The 26,387-nt window shown below is 35.7% G+C and overlaps 1 protein-coding gene across 5 annotated transcripts in view; it reads left to right on the top strand.

Moving 5' to 3' along the window:
- LOC131163833 (protein LNK2) overlaps positions 1-23,903 on the top strand; it is an 86,601-nt gene extending 62,698 nt beyond the window's left edge. For 2 of the 5 annotated variants that reach the window (XM_058120620.1, XM_058120616.1), the window contains 2 exons: positions 20,527-20,925; positions 23,425-23,903. In XM_058120620.1, the coding sequence (XP_057976603.1) occupies positions 20,527-20,893 (367 nt within the window). In that variant the 3' untranslated portion in view covers positions 20,894-20,925; positions 23,425-23,903. Of the gene's footprint in view, positions 1-20,526; positions 21,263-23,424 lie in introns of those variants that run through there. The other 3 variants (XM_058120615.1, XM_058120619.1, XM_058120618.1) reach the window with 2 other exon arrangements.
- The last annotated feature ends 2,484 nt before the right edge of the window (positions 23,904-26,387 follow it).

Here is a 26,387-nt window from a genome sequence, read left to right as displayed (position 1 = left end):
TTCAGCCCTAGGATCAAGTTTAGATCTAAGGTGAGCTGGAATATGAACAAAAACAGTGCATCCAAATACTTTTAGAGGCAGATCAGAAATTATCTTGTTATCAGGAAAGGATTTTTTTAGGCATGCCAAAGGAGTGATATGCTGCAGCACACGGGTAGGCATTCTATTAATAAGGTAACAAGCAGTTAGAATAGCATCCCCCCACATATATTTTAGAATATGCATTGAAAACATTATAGCCCGCGCAACCTCAAGTAAATGACGATTTTTTCTTTCAGCGATGCCATTTTGTTGTGGGGTGTTACGACAAGTGGATTGATGTTGAATCCGTATTTTTTTCAAAAAATTCCCCAAAACTTGGTTGAAATATTTTGTACCGTTATCCGTACGAAGCATGCTTATTTTTGTGGGAAATTGATTTTTGATCATACTATGAAATTCTTGAATAATATTTCAACTTCATATTCATCAAATATACCTAACAAATCCGAGTATAATCATCTATAAAAGTCACAGACCATTTTTTCCCACATAAGGTAATAACCTTAGAGGGACCCCAAACATCACTATGAATCAAATAAAAATGTTTTGATGCACGGTAGCCTTTTGATATATATAAGGAACTCGATGATTTTTTGATAAATGACACATGTGACAATGAAGAGTAGTACAATTCAAATTTTTGAACAGATTAGGCAACAAATATTTTAAATTAGAAAAACTAGGATACCCTAATCTAAGATGCCATAACATTATTTGATCACGCACAGGGATTGAACTAGTACTACCACTCAAACCCTGAGCTTGTTTATTGCTGAATAGGGTATCATCCAAATAATAAAGGCCATCGATCATCCTAGTACTGCCAATCATCGCCCCCGAGTTTTGGTCTTGAACTTCACAGTGAGAATCAAAGAATATGATACGACAGTTAGAATCATGGGATAATCTACTAACAGCCTGAAGATTGCAAGTAAGTTTAGGAACATGAAGGAAAATTTTTAATTCAATTTTCTCGGAAATTCTAATTTAACCTGCTCCTGTAATGGATGAAAGACTCCCATCTGCAATCCTCACCTTTTTATTACCCGGACAAGGATAATAAGATTGAAACAATTGAGATATACTAGTCATATGGTCGGATGCGCCTAAATCAATAATCCATGGTGCAAAGGCTAAAGAGCTGAAATAGGCACTTGACATAGTACCTGTTTGGGCCAAGGAACCAATACAAGTACCGGATATTAAATTGAATTTCAGCAGTTAAAGAACTTGATCCATCTGCTCTGAACTTAGAACATTGGTCTAGGCTTCATTTGCTTTAGGAATCACTTGGTTGTTTCCGGGTCCAGGTTTGCTGCTCTTCCAATTTGCTGGTTTTCCATGTAGTTTCCAGCTGGTTTCTCGGGTATGGTGTGGCTTATTACAATAGTCACACCATACTCGAGATTTTTGATTGGGATATGACTGTGTACAGAGGCATTAGCTGTAACCAAAACAGTAGGATTAGCAGCAACCAAAGTCGAGTTCTCAACTGTTCCATCTGCCCCTTTTTTTCTTTAGCATAACATTCCGATGTCAATCTTCACGTCTCACTTCAGAAAATACCTCTCTGATTGGAGGCAGAGGCTGTCTACGAAGAATCCTCCCTCTGACCTCATCAAACTCATCATTGAGTCCAGCCAAGAATTTAAAAATTCTTGTATTTTCCACCATCTTCTTGTTGTAATTGCAATCATCAGGGCTCTTCCATTCATAATCATTGAATAGATCCAAGTCCTGCCACAGTCCCTTAAGGACATTGAAATACTTGGTCACGCTATCTTCCCCTTGTTGGGTCTTGCCAATTTTTTGCTGCAATTCATAAATCTAGGAATAATTTCCATAACATTATCCCAGAGTTCTTTTGTAGTAGGATAGCACATGTAATTAGCACTAATATCTTCATCCATTGCATTCACAAGCCAAACCATAATCATGGAACTTTCAACATCCCATATAGCATATGATGGGTCTGCTCTGTCAGGGGCCTTGGTTTCACCAATAAGGTACCCAATCTTATACCTCCCGCGGATATACATTCGATCCGACTGAGAACATCTCAAGAAGTTGGCTTCATTGAGACGGATATTTGTGATTTGGACTGAATGGGGTTCGGTATGGGCTACCTTGGTTTCAATTGGTGTTGACCACAGATTCAGGTCTAGCCATGGTGGAAGTTTCAAAAATTTCAGACATAATGGAGGCTGAACAGAGTTAAGGCAGTGAGGCCTAGGTTTTAGAGGCTATGACTGCCGAAAGGAAAAGAAACAACTTCCGTAAGAACAAATAAAAATGGAGAAAGAGGATTTCCTTCTCTAACCCTTCTTGAAGCCCATAACCAAGATTTAGGCTGTCCATTAATAATAACAAACAAAGAAGCATTAGATAAACAGTCCTCATTCAAGATTGCCATCTTTGACCTAATCCTTTTCTTAAAAAGATTTTATCAAGAAAATTCAAACTAAGTTGATCATAAGACTTTTCAATATCTACCTTAAAAACCACCCCTTCATTTCTCCTTCTACAAACATCATCAATAACCTCATTTGCTACTAAAATAGCGACCAAAATCTGCCCTTAACAACCTCATTTGCTACTAATATAGCATCCAAAATCTTCCTACTCCCCACAAAAGCATTTTGAGCCTCCAAAATAGTATCCCTTATGACAAACTCAGTCTCTCAACTAAAACCTTAGCGAGGATATATACACACTAATCACTAAACTGATAGGCCAAAAATCTGCAAGTTTAACAGACCTACTCTTCTTATCTTCTAAGGTACCAGAGTGATGGAATTGCATTAATGCTTTCACTCAAAAACCCATTAAAAAATATCTCATTGAAGGTTTTTATTAAATCCTCTCTAACAATATCCTAACAATATTGGCACAAAGCCATACTAAACCCATCCAAACCAGAAGCCTCATCTGTCTGCATCTTAAACACAATAGCTTTAACTTCATTTTCCTCAATAGGCCGTTCCAACCACCTCATATGATGACTACAAAGAGGAATCTAATTCACCTCTTATACATATGCCAACAAACATCCTCCTCACTAAACAAATTAGCAAAAAGAATTGTTATCTCCTTAGTAATCAAAGAAGAATCAGTAGTAACCTCTCCTCCCTTTAGTTCCAATCCTATAATTGTTGTAAAGTTAGAGATGGAGGAGAGGAAAGAAGAGAAGATAAGAAGATAAAAAGAGAAGAAAAAACTAAGTGACAATCAAGGTCTTAAATTTCAATTTCGACTCAAATTTCGAAGCTCCAAAAGTATGGAAATTTCGATTTCGATTTCAATTTGAAAAAATAACAGAAACTAGTAGTAAAGCATGAAATTATTTGTTAAACTTTAGATATGGTTAACAAACATAATAATATAAGTTTTAACACTAATATATTACAAATTAAATACATCTATGTTTTGTATGAAGTGGAAAAGTCGTAAAATAGTATGTGTATCAAACATGCTTGTAAGATAATGTACATTAAACATATTCACTTAATGCAAATGAAATTCATAAATCATTTAAAAATTATTTATTATACAAATATTGATAATTTAGACATGAATGGTTAAATAAAATATTACTATAAGTTTATTTTTTCATATAATTTCAAAAGCACTTGTGATAACCTTTTGTTTCAAAAAAATAAATTAAAAGAGAAATTTCACTTCACTCTTGAATCTCTCGTTTGAATTTCGACAAAATTTCATTGCATAGTTAAAATTTTGACAAATTTTGTTAAAATTTCGAGGTTTTGATAAATTTTGAATGATTCGTTGAGATTTCGACAGAAATTATGCAAGACGGAAATCGATTGCCATTTCGATTTCGAGGGTGACGGAAATCGGAAATTTCGACAATTTCGTGGAAATTTAAGACCATGGTGACAGTTTCCTAGAGTTTGTACAGGTCCAGGTCCGCATTTTTTATATTATTAATAATAATAAAATCTTAAGGACAAAAGTACCTCCATTAACACAACCTAATTATTAAAATAACATATTCTCTTCTAACACTCCCCTTCAAGCTAGAGGTGTATAAATATCACCTAACCCCAGCTTGTAACAAACATTAGACAAGGCAAGCTTAAATAAGGCATGGTCTTAAATTTCCACGAAATTGTCGAAATTTCCGATTTCTGTCACCCCCGAAATTGAAATGGCAATCGATTTCTGTATTGCATAATTTCCGTCGAAATCTCAACGAATCATCCGAAATTTATCGAAATCTTGAAATTTTAGCGAAACTTGTCAAAATTTTAACTATACACTAAAATTTTGTCAAAAACGAGAAATTTAAGGAATTGAAATTTCTATCTTAATTTAATTTATTTATTTTATCGAAACTAAAGATTATTACAAGTGCCTTCGAAATTATATGAAAAAATAAACTTATGGTAACATTTTATTTAACCATTCATGTCTAAATTATCATTATTTGTATAATAAATAATATTTAAATGAATTATGAATTTCATTTGTATTAACTGAATATGTTTAATGTATATTATCTTACAAATATGTTTAATACACATACTATTTTACAACTTTTCCACCTCATACAAAACATAGATATATTTAATTTGTAATATATTAGTCCTAAAACTTATATTATTATGTTTGTTAACCACTTCTAAAGTTTCACAAAGAATTCCATGCTTCACTACTAATTTCCATTATTTTGCCAAATCGAAATCGAAATATCCGTCGAAATTTTCGTACTTTTAGAGCTTCGAAATTTGAGTCAAAATCGAAATTTAATACCTTGAATAAGACTTTGTAAAAACATCACCTAACTGATGGACATATTTTATAAAGGGAGTTCTCACGACCTTGTTGAACACAACATCCCTCTCAAAACGACAGTCAACTTTTATATGCTTTGTCTTCTTATGAAACATTGGATTTCTAACAATATAAATGGTAGCTTGATTATCACAAAACACATCTATTGGCTTCGTTACCAACAATCCTATTTCAGACATATGGACTTTAGCCACATAAGCTTACTCACAGTATGAGCCATAGCTTGATATTCCTCTTTTGTGCTAAATGTTGCTTCAATAGTTTGTTTCTTGCTATTCCAAGTAACAAGATTACCTCCAACAAATGTACAATATCTAGTTGCATACTTTCGATCATCAACAGGTCCAACACAATTTGCATTAGAGTATTCCACAGTCTCACAATTTATATTATATTTATATATCAAACCTTTGCCGGAAGAGTGTAAGATATTGCAAAATCCTACAAACAGCGTCCCAACATGGTTGTTCGAGATTTTCCATAAACTGACTCACTACCCCTGCTGCACAAGATATATTAGGTCTGGTGACAATCAAGTAGATCAACTTACCAACCAACTGCCTACATTGATGTTTGTCTTCAAAGTCCAATCCAACATCCCTAGAAAACTTCAAATTGGAATCCATAAGAGTATCAACTAGTTTAGGTCCCAACAAGCCAGTCTCACTCAACAAATACAATGTATATTTTCACTAAGATAGTTCAACCCTACACCGTACAATCTCAATACCAAGAAAGTAATGCATAATACCCAAGTCCTTGATTTGAAATTTCGCTTGAAGCCACTGCTTAACATCTGCAATCCCCATTATGATCGCTACTAGTGATGATGATATCATCAACATGAACTACTAGAAAGACCAAACCTGTCTCTATTTTACAGACAAAAATTGAATGATCAAAGTAGCATTGGGTAAACCTAACTGAGGAGACTACAACACTAAATTTATCAAACCAAGCTCAAGGAGATTGTTTAAGACCATAAATGGGCGTACGCAAAGTGCATACTTTACCACCCCCTCCCTTGAGCAACATACCTTGGAGGTTGCTCCATGTATACCTCCTCTTGCAAACCTCCATACAAGAAGGCATTTTAATATAAGGGCCTATCAAAATTAACTACCAATGAGATTAATACACAAACAAAATTTAATTGCCATGTTAGATTGCTAGTTTACCTAAAAGCTTATGTTGTTAGCTTGTGGGCCAACAATGTATATCAAGCTTTAACACTCCCTTGCATGTGCAGCCCAATAGAACATGGAGAGATAAACATGAAATAAATAACACCCATGATAATACCATAGTTTTTTTTTTTTTTTTAATTCCACAAAATAAATGTAGGCAACAAGACTAAAACCTTAGACTCCTGGTAACCAGCTTCAATATCATGTTGTAAAGTTAGAGATGGAGGAGAGAAGAAGAGAAGGAGAAAAGAGAAGAGGAGGAGAAGAGAAAAGGAGAGGAAAAAACTGAGCAGCAGTTTCCTAGAGTCTACATTCATCTCTAGGTCTGCCCTCTTATATAATATTAATAATAATAAAGTCTGAAATACAAAAGTAAATGCCATTAACACGAAGTAATTATTAAAATAACATATTGTCTTCTAACAGTAATCATATTCCCCCCCCCCCCCCCCACCAGTCTCAACCTGAAATGTTGTCTTTCTAAATCCCTAAAAGTAATATTCCAAAATTTCAACTCTTCTTTAAGACACTTCGATTTTTTCTTAAACCTGCCTTCACAAACCTTCTCAACATTCTCAATCCAAACATTCGTAACCAAAGATTGGAAAGACTTATGAATGAGCCACATATTTTTAGATATAAATAGAGTTTGCTGCCAACTGAACTTACTAGATTCTGATTTCTAAATTAATAGGGAAATGATCTGAAATTGGCCTAGATAAAACTCTTTGAGGAACATTAGGAAACTCATCCACTCACTAGAAAGCAAGAAACTATTGATTAGCAACCTCTTACCCCCACTAACCAGGAAAATAAAGCATTATCCAAAGGAGATCCCTCAATCCACGATCTCTAATAAAACTATAAAAATGATTTATGCTTGAAGTAAACCACCCTTTTCTTTCCCATAATAAATCACCATTAAAACCAACCTAGGATAACAAAAACCATACACAGCATATAAATCCTACCAAAAATAAGACCTAAGAGTATGTCTAGAAGGGCCATGAACCAACAAGAGCCACCACCAACCCCTACCTTTCGACTTTCAACAGAATAGACAAACCGAACTAATAGTTGAACAAGTGTCCCACAAAATGAGGATATCCCCAGCTGCCCCAACAAGAAAGAACCTCCCACTCCTTAAACATACCCTCTCAAGTACTACGAATTACACCACCATCCACGCTCTCAAGTTTAGTTTATTGAATAATAACATATCTAGAGAACTCATATTCAGAATATACCTAATAAAGCCCCTCTTTCTACCCATAACCCCCTAACATTACAACAAATGTCTTTATAACTAAGCCAGTTCCTTCACCCACCCCCCCTGGCGCCAAACACCTCTACCCCAACTCTCTCCATAATTCAACAATGTAGATAACTTGATTAATTCGTTTGCATCTTTTTTTTTTCTCAACCCCATAGGTCTTAGAAGATACTACTACTTTCATTTCTTTTCCTAAAGAGTTGACCATCTTAATTCACATCCCCTCTAGGAGCTTTTGAGGATTCTGGTTCTCTCATCCCCTACTGAGTTAGTGATCACAACCCCTCCCTGGTAAAATGTATCCTTTTGGGACAAAGAATTGAGAGTAGAATTTAGAAAACAAGAAATGGGTAATATACCTCCTTGGGAAGTGGGACCCTTGATCTTCATTGAAAGGTCATTCTTAGTCTTACCACTCTCAACTACTACAGCAAACTCATTAACAATTTGAACAGGAAGACAATCACTAGAAGAAACAAAAGCCAAAACTCCCTATTCGAACAAAATTTTCTATAAGATTATTTATGCTCTTCAAATGGTCAACACTAACCTGAGCATCTTTAGAGGTCCCTTAGAAGCTCCATCCCCCACCTCATGCTGTCCACATAAGAAACAATCACGTAAGTACATTGAATTTGTCAGATGGTACCTTAGGAATGACAGATGGTATCTCACGTTGTGACATATCTGGTGAATAATCCAAAAAACCATTGCCTATCCTTTGTTTTGCAATCCACTGATCCCACAATAAATCTTTATTAGACTCACATAAGCTCTTCAAATCATCATCATTCATCACAATCATAAAAGCTTTTCTTTCCAACCTCATCCTCTTTCAACAATAAAATTTTATGCTGCTCATCATTTTGTTTCTTAGAACCATCCAAAGAAATGCCTTTTTGCACAGGAATAATCATCCATGAATTATTAGATTGCATAATTTTTTTCTCCAACAAATCCTTCATTGCCCCTTTGAGTATCAACTTAAACAGTCCCTCGTAAATCATCATTTCCAGCCTTACTGCTTTCTTATACAGCAGTCACTTCTTTTGTCAAAGAGCTGCTGTCTGTTTAAGCAATAGAATGAACCTTGCCTGATTCAATATGTTCTGCCACTTGGTCTTCACTAATCCCAGTAGCTCCATCAAGAGTTCTTTTTTTTTTCAACCACAGGCCAAATTTTACTACTCCATTTTTTAATGGCACTCGGCTCAAACTGATTTACCACATCCGCCTTCTTAACTTCATTAGGCCCAATAGCATTAGGCCCATTACGGTAAAAAGTAGGATCTAACTTCCGAACTGGTTTAAAATTTAAAAACCCAACCCTATCCTGAAAACCTCCCCCTTCCACCATTTTACTCAACAAACAAACAAAATCTCTAGAAACCCTTGATAACAATTTACAAACGAACCCTCGCCTCCCATTGAAGATGATCCCAAATTATTCACAATCTGGCACCTGCAATTTTGAATCAAATCCTTGCAAGCTATCAAAGAAGACCATAGATTATTTGCATTCTGGTACTTGCAATTTCAAATACACCCTTGCCGATCACTATGGCATCCTTCTTTTGGAGCAGATCGAAGCGCTTTGGCAAAGGAAGTATTTGGCCTTCTCAGTGCCATAACACTCCCATTTTCCTTGATCCTTCACATATTTGTTGAACGACAATCAGCGGAACAAAATATCAATCCTGAATCCTTCAAAAATCTCTCTCCACGATCAACAAAAACCTTCAAAGCACAGAAGAGCTTCCAACAAGAGAGCTACCATGAAATACCTTCTCTGTAAATTTTTTTGAACTTCCTTCCACTCCAAGATGCAAACCACCAATATGCTTACCCAAACAACAAATCTCTGACCAAAAATCCTTAATTGGAGTGAAAAACCACTGAAAAATTTTCAGCACCAAAAAAAGTTAATCAGCTACCCACAAACTTAGAATATACTAATAGAATCATTCTCCAATCTATCAAAATTTAAAATTTTCTTTCCACCTTGAAAGAAGAGTGAAAAACCATGATAACCTCAGTTTCTACTCTACGTATTAAAATAAGGAAAAAGGTTGAAAAAGTTTGAATGAAAAGGAAAAGGGTAGAAAACTCAAGAATAATGGTCAAAAGGTTTAAGAAATATCAAGCAAGAGACGAGAGGACCAAAAAAGACAAAAGATTATCAGAGGCGAAGACAAGTTTTGGAAGATGGCATGGGGTGAAACAAAATGGCGAAAGAGTTCATCGTGTTTAGGAAGTTACATTATGGATATGTTTTTTTATAATCAAGTTGTTGCATGCATAGCCAAAAATCCTATGTTCCACGAGAGAACAAAGCACTTTGAAGTTGATTGTAACTTTTTGAGGAATGACGTGATGAAAAAGGCTGTGAATGCCCCATTTGTGAAGTCATCTATGAACTACGAGATTGTTTACAAGAGGCCTTATTTAAGCCTGCCTTGTCTAATTGTCGAACAAGTTGGGGTTCGGTGATATTTATACAACTTCAGCTTGAGGAGTCGTCTTCAAGAGGCATAGGGTATTTGTGTGCTTATTATCAAAGTAGACAATAAATGTATGTAGAGGAATACTAGCCAATTTAAAGTAGAGCATGCATGTTCACTACACAAGGATCCTCACTCCCAGGACTTAAAAAGTTTCAATCTTGATGGAAATTTGATGTCTAAATTCGTGCAAATTTCTATTTCGGTTTTGATTATATGAGTCATTCATTTAGTGATTTAAGCTTACAAAATCATCATTTTAAATATGTAAATTACAAAAAAAGTATCATATATTTAATACGACATGGAGTTTTTAGGTGGCTTAAATAATCTCTTCTATTATATCTTTAGGATTTTGTGGTGATGCAATTTATAAAAAAATTTGCTAAATTACAATAATAGTTCTTAAAATATTTAATATTATTTTTATGATGTAGTTTATTCAAAAATTAAAATATATTTTATTTTATTTTTCAATAAATAAATGTATAGCATTACCAATTACCATTGCAGTTTATGTAACCATAATTTTTAACATTTATAAGTGTATTATTAAAACTGCTAAATAATGGGGTAAGTGGTAAGTTGGATAAGGGGGTAATTGGGAATTGGGAGGGACAAAATAATAAAGGAAGAGGGGAGGGGAACATTTTAATTACATAATAATAATGATGATGATACAATTACTAATTGGGAATTGGGAGGGACAAAATAATAAAGAGGGATTAGCATTTTAATTACATAATAATAATGATGATAATATATTTATTTACATATGGTGGGAATTGTTATAAACTTATAATAATTTCTTAACTAATAAGTAACAAGTTACCCTTTCTATAAGGTTGGTAAGTGAATAATGGAAGGGGTAATGATTTTAATTAGTGCTAGTGTTGCACAGTAACACAAGGAGGCACGGAGCATGAACCCCCCATCCTCTTGTTTGCCACCTGCTGCGGTTGGGGAGAGACAAATGATTTGGTGCTACAATACTTGCTAGTTGAGGGATATAAAAATAGTTCCAACTTTTTCTTCAAAATTCAAGCTACTATGCTGAATTTATCGAAATTTACCAAAATTTCAAAATTTTGGTTGAAATTTCAACGTGTCAATCGAAATTGAAGTCCTTGCCTCACTATTAGAAAGAATTAATATTGGAGCAATTGTCATGTTTTAGTTCTTGAAACACTGCTTCACATTCTTCACTCCATTTAAATCTTTTTCCCTTCCTTGCTAACTTAGTGGGTTGACTACTTTGAGAAAACTCTGCACAATGCCACAAAATGATGAATTTTTTGGCCACATTTTTTAGGATTTTCTAAACTTAATACAGCCTTAACTTTAGAAGGGTCAACACTCAACAAATAATCCATTTTTGGTATGGCATGATGCAAAAAATTTACACTAGTTGTCCAAGACTGACATTTCTCCCATTTAGCATATAATGATGTTCTCGTAATGTTTGTAAAGCTAGTCGTAAGTATTGCACATGCTCTTTCCAAGTTTTTGAATATATCAAAATATCTTCGAAAAACACTATGATAAACTCATCAGAGGTTGAAAACTTGATTTATTATATCCATAAACATTGCAGGTCCCCTAGATATCTCAAATGGTAAAACAAGAAATTCATAAGTCATAGCATGTATGAAATGCAGTCTTTGAAATATCTTATTCCCGAATCCTCAATTGATGATAACCCGATCTCTAGTTTTTTGTAAAATACTGAGATCCTGCCAATTGGTCAATTCTTGATGGCAACCTGATTCAACTTCTTGTAACCAATAGACATTTTTTAACACCCATCTTGTTTTTAGCAGATAGTGTAGGTGTAACCTATGGTAATAGTGATATAGTAGTCGAATGAATCCCTAGTCGTGATGTACCTTAAGTTCTTTTATATCAAATGAAGTCATTCTACATGGAGCAATTGGTATTGGTTTAGTACCTTGTATTGAATAAATTTTAAACTCTTCTCTCGTTTAGAGGTAACCCTAGCAAATATCTTGGGAAAACATTTAGAAATTCATCCATTATTGGCAATGTAGTCTGGTTCTCCTCCATTTGCATCCTTTCTCACATTGCTACTACAAGCCCCAAGAATTTGAAAAAATTCATTTTTTTTTTGGTAACCTTGATATTAAACATGATAACTTCATAGTTTGCCTCCATAGAAAGATTTTGATGGACCTCAAAAGCACTACTTTCTTTTGAAAACAATCAATGAATGAATGATAATAGTTAATCACTCCATTCCCAAGGTTACATCACAATCACAATATCCATGAATAATAATAAGTCAATTGAGAAGCTATGTTCAAAAATATGTAAAATGTCATTCTAGCATATGTTGTTTGCGTTGATAGTTTTCCCCACAAGGGAAGCAACGCATGAATTACTGCGCAAATGTTCAGATTCTAAATTTAACATTTTAGAGAAGGATGCGGAGATGTATGAGTAGATAGAATCAGGATCTAGTAAGACTCTTGCCTCAGTATTCTGTAAAAGAATCATACTTTCTACCATAGCGTTACTCGCTTCCTCATCTTCTCTAATCAAATGTCTAGGTTGGGATGGTATAATGGTATGAACTCTGGATGCACCTTCTTCCCCAAGTACTTCCCCTTATATGAAAGTTCATCCTTAAATGAACCAAGAGCATTCAATTGAGTTGGTTGCACTAATGATTGAGGAAAACTCAAACCTGGTGAAGAAAAGATCAGGGTCAAGAACCAGGAAATTGAGTTGTTGTTTGCTGCTGTCTTTGTTGTATAATTGGAAATTTTGGACTGAGGACATTCCCTCCTTATCTGCCCATCTTGTTCATCCCCATAACACTTTAAGACCTTACATAATCGACCACCAATTTAAGAACTTTGTTGTACAGCCAAAGAAATTTTCTACTTCTTTCAAGATAACTCTACTTTGCTAGATGATCATTTATCCTTCTGTTTCTAAGTATCTTCATTGTTTAGTTCTGCCAAAGCAGCCCTTTCTACTATTCTCTGCAAAACTCTCGTTTCATAGAGCCACAAGTTTAGACCTAATACTAGGTTTCAGTTCCCTTTCAAATTCTCGACTTTCAACTTTTGTGCTATGGTAACTCTCCTGATTTGCTTTCATATTGGCTAACGAACAGGTTTCTTTGGGTCAATTGCATGAATTCCTATAACTTGGCTCCTGAAATGCCTTTTGCAGATATTTCTTTTTAGAAGATGATAGGTTATTTCAGCAGTTAGGTTGTGTGAGTGGGGGTATTTTTGTCCTTAAAACTTTTATTATTATTAATATATAAGAGGGCAGACCTGGAGCTGTATGTAAGACTCTAGGGAAACTGCCGCTCTGTTCTTTCCTCTTTTTCTCTTCTTCTCCTCTTCTCTTCTCTCCTCCATCTCTAACTTCACAACATGGTTTTAGATCTGGTCACCAGGAGGTCCTGGGTTCTAGTCCTGTTGCCTGCATTAATTGTGTGGTGTTGAAAAATGATTGTATTCCCTATAATGGGTGTTATCTATCCTTTGTTTATCTCTCTATGTGCTATTGGGCTGCACGTAGGGGTTTTAAAGCATGATATACATTGTTGGCCCATAACCTAACAGCTTAAGATTTCAAGTGAAGTGGTAATCTAATATGTTGTAAAGTTAGAGATGGAGAGAAGAGAAGGAGAGAAGAGAAGAGGGAGAAGAGAAAAATCGAGTAAAGAACTAAGCGGCAGTTTCCCTGGAGTCTTGCATACAGTTCCAGGTCTGCCCTTTTATATATTAATAATAATAAAATTTTAAGGACAAAAATACCCCCAGCTCACCTAACCCAAATGCTAAAATAACCTATTCTCTTCTAACACTTCCCCTCCTGCTGGAGGTGTGTAAATATCACCCAACCCCAGCTTGTTACAACCATTAGACAAGGTAGGCTTTGTGAAAACATCAGCTAACTGATCTGTCAATTTCACTGAAGGAGTCCTCGTAACCTGCTTTAGTACAACATCCCTCAAAAAAATGATAATGAACTTCAATGTGCTATGTCGTCTTATGGAATACTAGATTGCTAGCAATATAAATGGAAGCTTGATAATCACAAACATATCCATTGGCTTCATTACTGGAAACCCCATCTTATACATAAGAGATCTTGGCCATATAAGCTCACTCACAGTATGAGCCATAGCTCGGTTTCTGCTTCAGCACTAGATTTTGCTACACTAGTTTGTTTCTTGCTACACCTAATAACAAGATTACCTCCCACGAATGTACAGGCAATAGTAGACCTTCGATCATCAACAGAGCCAGCCTAATGTGCATCAAAGTATCCCATGATCTCACTATTTTTATTACATTTATATATCAAACCTTTTCCAAGAGAGCCTTTGAGATACTGCAAAATCCTACAAAAAATGTCCTAATGAGGATTTTTGAGATTTTCCATAAAATGACTCACCCCTCTACTGCAAAAGATATGTCAGTTCTAGTGATAATCAAAGTATATCAACTTGTCGACCAACTGCCTTTTACGCTTGTCTTCAACTTCCGATCCAACATCCCTAGACTGCTTCATGTTAGGATCCATAGGAGTATCAGTTGGTTTAGCTCCTAAAAAATTAGTCGCACTTAGCAAGTCCAAGGTATATATTTTTGTTGAGATGGACTTAACCCTTTCCTATACAGTACAATTTCAATACCAAGAAAGTAACACAAACTACCCAAATCCTTGATTTGAAATTTGGCTCGAAGCCATTGCTTAACATCTACAATCCCATTTTTGGTCACTTCCTGTGATGATAATATCATCAACATAAGTACCACACCCACCTCTATTTTGTGGACAAAAACCAAATGATCAGATTAGCATAAATGAAGCCAAATGTAGAAACCCTCACACTAAATTTGTCAAACTAGGCTTGAGGAGATTGTTTAGGACCCTAAATGGCCTTATGCAATCTACATGCTAGACCATTCTCTCCCTAAACAACATACCCATGAAGTTGCTCCATGTATACTCTTGCAAATCTTCGTACAAGAAGACATTCTTCACTTCCAACTTAAGGGCCAATCAAAATTAATTGCCAATGAAATCAATGCACAAACAGAATTTAGAGCAACCGAAGAGGAGGTCTCAAAATTATTAATACCATATGTTTGGGTGTACCCCTCGGCAATCAACAGAGCCTTAAGTTGTTCGATAAAGACATTAGGAAGATTTTTTATGGTGTAGACCCAATGACACCTGTTTAACTATTTAGCAGGAGGAAAATCCACCAAGTCCCATGCTCCTCGAGTTGTCAAGGCATCCATTTCATGCTTCCACCCAGGGTTAGAAAACGCTTCAACATGCGTGTAAGGGATAGAAACTGAGGAAATAGACAAGGCAAAAGAATGCATAGAACTAGGAAGGTAGAGAACTAAAACATAATGAGCAATAGGATAAGCAACTAAGGATTGCCGAGCACCTTTTCGGTGAGCAATGGGCAAATCCAAGTCACATTAAGATGGATCTCCAAAATCAGTAGTTGAACTAGAGATGGGTAGAGGAGTTGCATAGATGGTGGTAGTGATGTCTGTGCTTGCTTTTCCATCATTCATAAACCTTCAATTATTTATCTAAACAAGTTAATGGATTTGGAAGAGAGGAAGGAGATTTCTTAAGAGGGAAAAAGGTAGGCATAGGAGGATTAACACAAAATGGGGGGGACCATAAATCGTTGATGGAATCAAAATAGATTCATCCAAAGAGGATCCAACACTGGAAAAATAAGGTGTCTCCTAAAAAAGGTGAGATCAACACTAACATATTTCCTGCGAGTGTGGGTATCATAACATCTATATCTTTTTTGAGTTCTTGAGTACCCAATGAAGACACATTTAATTGCACAAAGAGAGAACTTGTCCTGACCAGTATGTGGAACATGAACAAAACATGTGCACCCAAGCGCATGAGGCACAAAAAAAGAACATGGATTTTTCTGGGTACCCGATGGAGAAGGGAATTTGTCCCCCTAGAAAACACTTGAGGGCATTCTATTGAGCAAAAATTAGGTTGTAAGAAGAGCATTAGTTCTAAAGGTTCTAGGAACATGCATATGAAGGAGTAGAGATCATGTTATGTCAAGTAAATGTCTATTTTTTTCATTTAGCTACTCCATTTTGCTAAGGGGTATGCATACATGATGTTTGATGAATAATTGTTTTGGCCAAGCGAAAAAACTGAAGCTCATTTTGAACAAATTCAAGTGCATTATCAAATTGAAAATATTTTTTGAATACCGATGCCAAACTAAGTTTTTATTTCCTAGTAGAATTGAGTAAATATATTCAAAAATTCAGACCTATATTTTAACAAATAGATCCAAACTATGCACGAAAAATCATCCACAATGGACATAAAATATTGATGGCTTGTCAAATTCTTGACTTTACATGGCCACCAAATATCTAAATGAAAAAGAGAAACAATGGTTAACTATGCGACTCGACCCTAGACGGAAAAGATGTCCTGATATGTTTTCCTAATTTATACGTAGAACATGAGAAACGGACTTGAACATGAGAAAAAATTCTTGTAATTTTTTAAGGGATGAATGACCCAAACAAGCATGCCACTAATCAAGAGAAACACCATCAGTAGAAATTAAGGGAGTCGTATGACAAGAATTGGACCCACCATGACACCCATCAAAATAGTATAGGACATCCTTCTCAAGCCCTCCACCAGTCCTCTTCTTTGTCCAAAGATCCTGAATAACACGATGAGAAGGAAAAAAGGTCAGAAAACAGTTATGAGACTTAGTTAATTGACCAACTGATAGCAGGTTCAGGGGAAATTTAGGCACATATAATACAGATGAAAGAAGAATACAAGGAATTGAGAGAATATTGCCAGAACTAGAAACTGGTGCAACCGAACCATTAACAAGAGTAACTAGAGAGTGTAAAGTAGTAGGGTTCAAGGACTTAAACAAATCAAGACTATCTATCATACGAGAGGAGGCACTAGAATCTATAACCCAGGGTGAGCAGGATGAACAGGTAAGAAGCTCGGTTGTTCATAATCGGCCATAACAGCTCTAGATGTAAAATACCGAGGTTGGAGTTGTTGAACCATTGAAAAAGATTGTTAAACCCCTCTTGAGACATAGTGGTGATATACTCAACTCCCCAGTGGAGTGGCTAGGTGCATTTGAAGCGTCAATAGTAGAATTGCTTAATGCAAGAGACATTGGCCCAAGCTGGTTTCCCAAGGAGATCCCAACAGCGATTAATGATATGATTTTCCTTGCCACAATGTGTGCAGATGTGAGAATTGCCACGACGAGCTCCTCGTCCTCCAAAAATTTCCTTTAATACAATTAGAGGTAGTATCCATGGCTGACTTGCCAAGGGAAGGAGCTTGAGTAGTCAGGCAGCACATTCTTACACAAACAGCTCTTTCAGGACTTAACAACCAGAACTTAACACTTCAAACCATGGTTGTCAAACCCAGACAGGACCGCCGGTTCAACCTGAGCCATCCAGGAGACCAGTCCAGCTACCTCTCCAGACCTGGTTTTGAAGAGAACCAGGATTGAACCGGGCAACCCGGCCTTAATCAAGTTTGTGGGCAATTCAACCCATGTCTTTAATGAAAAACTAATGATGCGTTTTTGGATGAGAATCTTGAACCTTGTACCTATTTTGCCATAAGAGAGTGAGTTACCACCATGCCTGTCTTCTCCTGTAGCTTGAACACGCCACACAAAATATATATTATATAGTTAAGATTATCCAAGCTCTAATAATACATTAAAAGAAAGGCAACTTGTATTTGTACAGAACAATATAAGTAAATTTGATTAATTTTTAGTTCATTCAAAATCTTCTTTTTTATTTTAATTTTTTGTTTGACAAGTATTAATAATAGTTAAAATTAGTAATGAGGTCCAATAATTTATCAAAAAAAAATTTTTTTACAATTTATTTAATTTTTTACTAGTAATTAATTGTATATTGCAATTGATTATTTTGACTAATATATTTAAAATATATATATCACATCAACCTAATATTATTTATAAATAATACATATGAGTATACATAATTATACATAATATATATCATGTTACCCGGTTCAACCACCAGTGGTTCTAACCGGTTCGACTAACCCAGTGACTTTACCTGGTCGGTCACCAGTCTGGGTTTTAAAACCTTGCTTCAAACTCTCCAAAATCCAGAAAATCCTGAACTTCAATAGGAAGCTATGACTACGGAACTGAGCTTACAATGTCCTCGGAGAAATTACTTAGCCACCAAGAACAGGGCAGATCACTGCAAAGTACTGCAGGGATGTAATAAACAACCTGGCAGCAGCTCCAAGCATTACGACTAGCAACAACTGGAAATGAACACAGAGAAGAACAGGAAATAAATATTTGAACACCAATCAAAATTAACCAGCAATTTGGTACAAGATTGCAAGAAATCTATCATGAATACACATCGTCAAAACAGCATCATCAGTAAACCACAAACAGAGTGACAAAGGAACAACAACAGCAGCAGCTGCATACAAGAAACAGAGTTTAACCGAGTTCACATCAGCAAATCACCATGAAGACACACAGCTTCCTGCCAAGGATGCTGCACAACCTATCCCATAGGCAGGGTGTCCTTAAACAACTCTCAAACCAATCAGAAAATAAGATTTGAGGATTGATAAGTGGAGGATAACGAAAAAAACGAAAAAATAGAGTATCAAAACCAATTCAGATGACTCAGATTTTAAGGAGATCAATGCTCTGATACAGTGATACCATGTTAGATTACCTCTTTACCTAAAAGCTTAAGCTGCTAGGTTATGAACGAAAAATGTATATCATGCTTTAACATTTCTTATTGAAATTTGTTTCAAAATCAGTAAAATTCGTAGTGCCAGCATCCCGACTCTTTTGACAAATTCCAACCATGGTAAACCTCATCTTTGAATAAAGAAACTATGATGATAATTCTGTACTCTGGCATCCTCAGCATTTAATGAAGTTTCTTCACCTTCACTGCAAAATTGAGAGGGTTTAATTAATAAGACTATAAATTCCTGCTAAACTCTGAGATTCACCTGAAGCTTTGTTGATCCCTATCTTTAATGGGGCAGGAGATGTAGAAAACACCCCTTCATTGCATTCTCCGTAGTAAAAATTCCAAGTGATTTAATGATTTAATGCAGTCACTATATATTACATGTGATCGTATGTAATATTTGTAATTCAAACAATCCTAACTAAGCAATAGCCCCAACCATACTTATCACACGAAGGCACATGCTTAAATCGACCTAAACATATCCTACATGTGACTCAACCACATGCAACTCAAATTATCGGTACCTCTTTCTTAACTAAAGATCTTAAATCTAATGGAGGCACTAGGCCTAGGAAAGAAACAGATTTGCGAAAAGCATCCTTCAAGTACAAGTGATAAGATTGTTAAGAGGCAAGATACATACCTATGTGTTTGTGTATGTGTGTGTGTTCCACAATGCAACCGAAAGATGATTTAAATTCGCTAGGATCTTTATAGTAGATTTTACTCACTTAATGTACAATGTCATTCCCACATGCCAAACTAGTCCTATTACAGACTTTTTGGACCAAATATGTTCAACAACAAAACAACGCATGCATGCAAACCTGTAGTACATGTCCATAAAGGTAGAAAGCCTTTTGGAAAACTCATCCAGATATGACCTATTATGGTTAAGGAAATAGAGTGAGCAACCATGTGCTCAGCAGGCATCCTCAATCTACCCTCATTCATATAAGGACTACATGACTTCAAGATTAACTTTTATATGCATGCATATACACAATTGTCATGAACATATTCCTTATTCTAAGTATTCACTTTACAAAAGTAAAGCCATGCAAGTGGCACACCATTTCAAAATCATTTCAACATTGTAGTACCATCTCAAACAAGTGCCAATTTCCAACTTAGCCAACCACTGTTTAAAGCAGGTACACAGACACGTGCTAATTTCTAGCTTGACACCATGTAAAGCATAAAATAGGACCTTTCACCCAGTGAAGTCACTATCCATCCCTTTTTAAATTTCAAAATATTGTAAGCATAAAAGCACACAATGCTAGATTGTTAAAAAAAATATTTGAAAAACGAACCAAACTAATTATCCAGCCCTAAACTGAAATTTCATTTAACCATTTATTTCTGGTTTGTTTTGGTTCACCCTTTATGTTTTCTGGTTATTGGTTTGGTTTCAGTTTTTAATGATTAGAAATCAGCGTTACTCGAAATAAACTGATATATGTGTATCTATTTATAATAAATAAAATATATGATTATATAACAATATTATCAATATACATAATATATCCTAAAACTACAAAATAGCACGTGACTATATTTGAGTGGTTGACTGGTTGGAAAATAAAGTGTGATTGCACACGCTAAATCAATAGAAGATGATCATCTTAGATTAAAGTCTAATAAAAAGTTCTGTTAGCATCAAAATCTTCCTTAAATGTTCAACACTTATAACATATCATATGAGGGTTTCTGAACACAACCCATGCTGTCTTTCCAATTATGATTTTCTGTCAGATATTGATGAAAATGTTGCATCTTGAATACAGTTCCAGTTTTCAACCTAGTTGTACTGGAAGATTTTTTTTTGCTTCTTTCTTTCTTATTTTTTCCCCTTCATTTAATGTATGATATTTCAGATGTACTACAATGCCTGATATGGAAACAGACACAAATCCCATAGACCGAACCGTGGCCCAGTTGGTCTTTCACAGGCCTTTTGATTTGTCTGGAAAACGTCCTGAAACTACTGAATCTCCTGTTTCTTCTAAGCTTCAACATGAACAGAAAACACCCGGCTTAGTTAGTTCAATGGGCTGCTTGCCTAGGAGTTCTAAAGCTAAGCAGAATTTCTCTCCTCATGGATCATCCAGAATGCCTTGCACACTGATCAAGCCTCAGCATGTGGATCGTTATAAAAGCAGCCCTAGCATTGACACTTCTGAGAATGCATCAAACAATGAGCCTGCAGATCTTGGAGCTATGGACGTTAGAACCTCCAGGTGAAAAGGGAAAAACAAAATCAGAACTGCAAATGGGTAATCCCTTCCTTTATCTTCTCTATTCCTATTTATTCGTTTTCATATATAATGCCACAGATGTACTGGTATGCAAGGTTTTCTTTCATTGTCAGCCAACTGGATCTTTCTGCAGTATTGATCTCAGAGGCTTATAAATTAATACCAAGTGGGACTTGTTGAGCTCTACAAAAATGGGAGACATTGCTTACATGCGTGTGTAATACAGAAGTCAGTATAGCTATGTATCAACTATTGAAAGATTTCCTGCGTAGTCTGTAAAAAAACTTAGTGACTATTGAATACGTACTTGTCTGTACTACTTCTGTATGAAGGGCCAACACTTCTTGACGTCAAACTTGGTAACTTTAGCATGTTTATTTTGCTTGGCCAGTGATTACTAATATGCCAGATTGAATTCATAGAAAATAAGTTGGATCAATTTCAGACGTGTCTATACTTGACAAACTATGAACTCGGTGAATAAGATTTTGATTTTAATTAGGTTTGAATTTCAAAATTGTTGGTTTCGGCTAAAGTTTTTGTTTCTTTTGATCAACTCCAATATTTGTGGGCTTATCATCAGTCTAGGTTAGTATCCCAACATTTGAGTTTATTTATATCCTACAATGCATGGGTTTTCACCTTAAACATTTTTCTGATAAAATTTAGGAGTAGTTATTTTTTGTCTATTTAATGTAATGATTACTAAATTTTTTTATATTATCATTTATTTTATCATGACAGTTTTTTTTCATGGTTTATTTAAGTTTTAATTATAGCTGTTGTATTCTTTAGGAGTAGACATTCTGTAACCAAGCATTATCTTTGGGATATAGAGGAATAAATATGTATGAAAAGTTTTGAAACCTCGAGAGCATGGAAAATTTTTATTCATGACAAGAAAACTATCACAAGTGATGTGCAATCTTATGATTTGTTAGTGTGCAAAAATTAAAGGACTGTTTATCGTTGAAGAATATCAAGATCCACATTAGTTTTTCTTTCATGATTTTGTGGAAGTGAAATTGAAAATGAAAATTTGGGTCTATATCTAGCCTGCACTTTTCTGTTTTTTATCAATAGTCTATAACTTTATTTGAATTCTTAAAACCAAAAAAGTGAAAAAAAAAAAAAAAAAACTGAAAAATTTGAAGTAGAGAACCGTAGAGGATTTATTTCTGATCACTCAATAAAATTGAACCTATGAAAAAGCACAATCAGTTATTTTATTATTAATGATAACATTAACAATAAAGGGGCAAGGGGTTTTTTATTTTTATGGATTTGTAAATGTAAAAAGAATCTGAGACACCATTACAGCGGAAGAAAAAAAAACAAAAAAACAAAGAAGTCACAATAGAGGCCTTGCATTCATGCCCCCAACCACCAGCTAATCTTTTCAAAGCCACTCGAGTTACGAGTCACTCATGTTGGCCTTAACATTTTATCATTAAGCGACGGTAAGGGCAGCAGATGATTTAAAGATGGAATCCTAAAGCGCCAAGAAAATGTTAGGTGTTGTGAAAAAAACAAATTGCAGAGTGGAAAATCGGATCAAACACACGTGGCACTTTACCAATACATGAAAGCAATAACAACAATAACACAAGAAATTACATGGTTCGGTAATGTTTATATCCATTGAAGCAAACGATAATAATTCACTATCTCCTTGTCTAAAGGACATGAACAATACATCAATCATCTGCCAAATACATCACAAATGATATATAAATAGAGTTCCCAGAGATTTTCCCTCCAAATTCCAATCAAATTAACGTCCCCTTATATAAATTTGAAATTTACGTTGGGTTCCCCAAGCCAAATCTTCAATGGTTTGAATTTGAAATCTGTGCTGGGTTCTCCGAGCGAAACCGTCGATGGTTTCAGACAGAATAAAAATTCATTCAGATACTATAACAACCCAATCCTCTTTATACAGACCCAAGTGTCACTCACTCATACAAAATACCTATATCTGTTCAAAATACATAGACAACCCGCCCTAAACAAGGACCTACGGGTGTAAACCATACATAATTACAATGTAAATGTCGCGGAAAAATATAAACATTCATTGGGATTTCTACTAGACTTATACCAGAGCTTACTAATACATCCACAAGTACATAAATCCAGACATAGAATAAATCCTATTATTACAATTCTCTAGAAAGAACCTTCATCTAAGTATAATACATGGTTCGAATGCTTACGTAAGCTAAACCAAATTACAATCTCCCCAATCCCTTTAGCTACTAGGACCGACGTACTGATGGACCTAAAAATAAAGGTTGTATGATAGGGTGAGACACCTCTCAGTAAGGAAGAGAGTGTTACAACACTGTATGACTACATATATGCATATTTTCATACAAACTCGTACGTTTGAAACATTTGTTTATAATATTGTAACATATAACATTTATCTACACATCAAATATTTAAATTATGCATATGATTATTAGAACACCTCCAGCTTTATATAACAATTTGTTTGTTTACCTCGTGACATAGGTTGTGCACTGATTGCCTCTGACAGTGTCATGTTCGTGCAGACAAAGCCGAGCATCTTTTATAATCCGACCGCCCCCTGGTTTATTTTTACCAGCAGCTTACTAACTCCTCACAAGTCGACCATCTAATGTACCCATACTGATTTGTCATGTATGGTTGCACTGTACTGCCAGCATCGGTACCTGACCCTAGGAGTTTATTTCAACCCCGAACTGGAGTATCTTTCAACCCCTTTTACTGAAGTTTCTTTCAACTTCTTTTGATCAAGTTGTGGTTTCAATATCATATATACAATTTATAGAAAAATATAGTAACCTGTGCAATTCCAGTATTTTCACAATTTCAGATAATCACATTGGGTTCAAACTGGTGCCTATCCACTCAGTTTACCCTTTCTTGTTTAATGATACAGTTCGGTGTATCACCGGCCTCTATTTTCCACATACTCAATATAACAAATTGGAACTCCATTCCCATAATCTATATCAATAGTATAGAAAATTCATACATTTCCATTTCAACATATATCACACGAGTTTAATCCAAAAATCCGCTAAATGATAAAAATCCGGTAAACATCACTTAAATGTAAAAGTAAAGGATTCAAGCATCTCCGACTACAGTATAAATGCAAATAGGTATTTTTCATAAAATTTGGAGATCATACGCTAAAATCCTTATTTTTACCAAAAATCGTAAAATCGACATTTCTACTCGGTAGAATAACAAATAAGCAGTTAAATCATACATATAAGTATAAACTAACTTTTTAGCGGTTTAGTTTTTCAAAATAACTGTTATAATCAAATTCCTCTTACCTTAAACTCGAAACAAAACTTCGTACGAACACAATCCAAATCGACAACCCTGGACCCTCAAAACCTAAAAATCGCAGAATATAATCTTACTATAATTTCGACTACTATCAAAATATTCAATTGAAATTAAAATCAGATTCTTACCTCGATTTTTGGAAAAAATCGAAAATCCTCAAAATAACAATCTGATCTGATAAAGTTGTAGAACTTCCTTCTCTGATCCGCACAGGAACTTTCATTTTTAGAAACGGGCATCGAACGGCGAAGAATCTTAGAGAGAGAGAGAGAGAAATTTCGTTGGTAGAGAGAGAGAGAGAGAAATTTCGTTGGTAGAGAGAGAGAGAGAGTTTTTAGGAAGAAACTTAGCTTTTAAGCAACCAAAATGGATATTTATAGGGCCTTTGACCAAGTCCAACTTGTCGACAAGGCGGCGTCTTCATCGACGAATCTACTACACAGCTCGTTGACGAAGCCATCTTTTTGTCGCGGAGCCCATGTTCCGGATATTTCTCTGACCCGCTCGGTATTTACTCGTTGACGAGGCTCTGAATTTCGTCGACGAGGCTCTGAAGGACTTTGTCGACGAATGTGACTCCTTCGTCAACGAACCCAGTTTATTTCGAGTTTAAGTCTCTACACTACCCCAAACCGTCAATGGTTACAGGGCTACTATCGACGGTTTGCCCTATTGCCCATTGATTTCCTTCATGCTTTCCCTTTGTGCATGCTTTCCACTCAGTATGCGAGTCATATATCACAACAATCTTCACCTTGACGAACATACGCCCTTTAGCAGACTCTGAAAACATGAACCTGTTGCTCCCCCTTGACCTTGGGACATTAGGTAGGGACAGCCTCCCATCTTGTAACTAAAGAAAAAAATCAAGTCCAAGCAAGGCTTGAACTTACCTATGGCAGTTTCGACTCCTGTCATGAACTCTGATTTAGTTGTAGATGTAACAACCTAAGACTGCGCCCTAGGCTTCCAGCAAGGTCTTCCCACAACAGTGTACACAAAACCTCTTGTAAATCTTCTATCATTAAAGCCCCCTACATAGTCTACATCAATATTCCTCACAACTGATGGACTACTCAATTGCCAACCAAAACACCTCATTGCACTAACATAGGGGACCTTTGACATATCCCACACATCATCGTCCGTCCTTGGGTATCAAGTAGTAGACATTTTACATTGATTCTCCACAGAACCCCCTTGATATGGCAAACAAAGTCTCCCTGCAATTTTGTCCACAAAGTCACCCTAAGATAACACCAATCTCCCTGCAACTCTGTCCATAAAGCCATCCTAAGATAACACTAATCTCCCTGCAACTTTGTATTTGCGAATCTTCAAACCAAGACCCTTGCCTTCTTGGTCATACCCAAAACCTTCATGTCAAAACTTTTCAACAGAGTTCCCAACTGATTAGCCTCAGTCAAAGCCTTCCTAGCCAATAGCATGTTAACCTACTAGTATCTCAAGTTATAACTCCCTACAATAAGAACCATATCATCTCTGCACTGAGTCTGTAAGTCCACCTGCATCACATGTTCATTGCTAGTGCAGTTTTTTGGTATCTATTTCTCTTCCTTTACTTGAGTACACTGTCCCATGACTTTCTCACCAAAAATCATGTCTCCATTGATCACCACCTTGTTTTCCATTGGATCCTCCAACTTGAACTCACCTTTCTTATACCCCAGAAAGATGTACTATCCAAACATAAAATCAATCCTAGACCTCACCTCACTAGAAATGAGCACCTGTGGACATCCACTTAAACCCGAGTAGTCTACTGCAAAACCTGCCCACAATTCTTCTGCAACTCTCCCATCTAATGAAACCTTTGACAATCGGTTAAATGAGAAACGCGTCATACTCACTGATTTCACCAAGAAGTTCCTTGCAAGTCCTACATATAACTTGTCCTACTCACAAAACCTACTTGAACAAAACTAGTGTACTCAGTCCCAATGTCTGACTTGAGGATCTTTCTCCCGATTTGGTTTTCCACCTCAACCACAAGTTAAACCTAGCAAACACCTTTGACTTGTGCCGCATGAGATACACCAAGGTCTTTTGTGATAAACTCGCGAAATACATATGTCTACCTCGTGATGTCCTTACTGGTTCCCAAACAT

Source organism: Malania oleifera, chromosome 9, assembly GCF_029873635.1.
Source record: "Malania oleifera isolate guangnan ecotype guangnan chromosome 9, ASM2987363v1, whole genome shotgun sequence".
Classification (NCBI taxonomy): domain Eukaryota; kingdom Viridiplantae; phylum Streptophyta; class Magnoliopsida; order Santalales; family Ximeniaceae; genus Malania; species Malania oleifera.
Note: the sequence above shows the minus strand (reverse complement) of the source record. Positions and strands in the feature narration are given on the sequence as shown.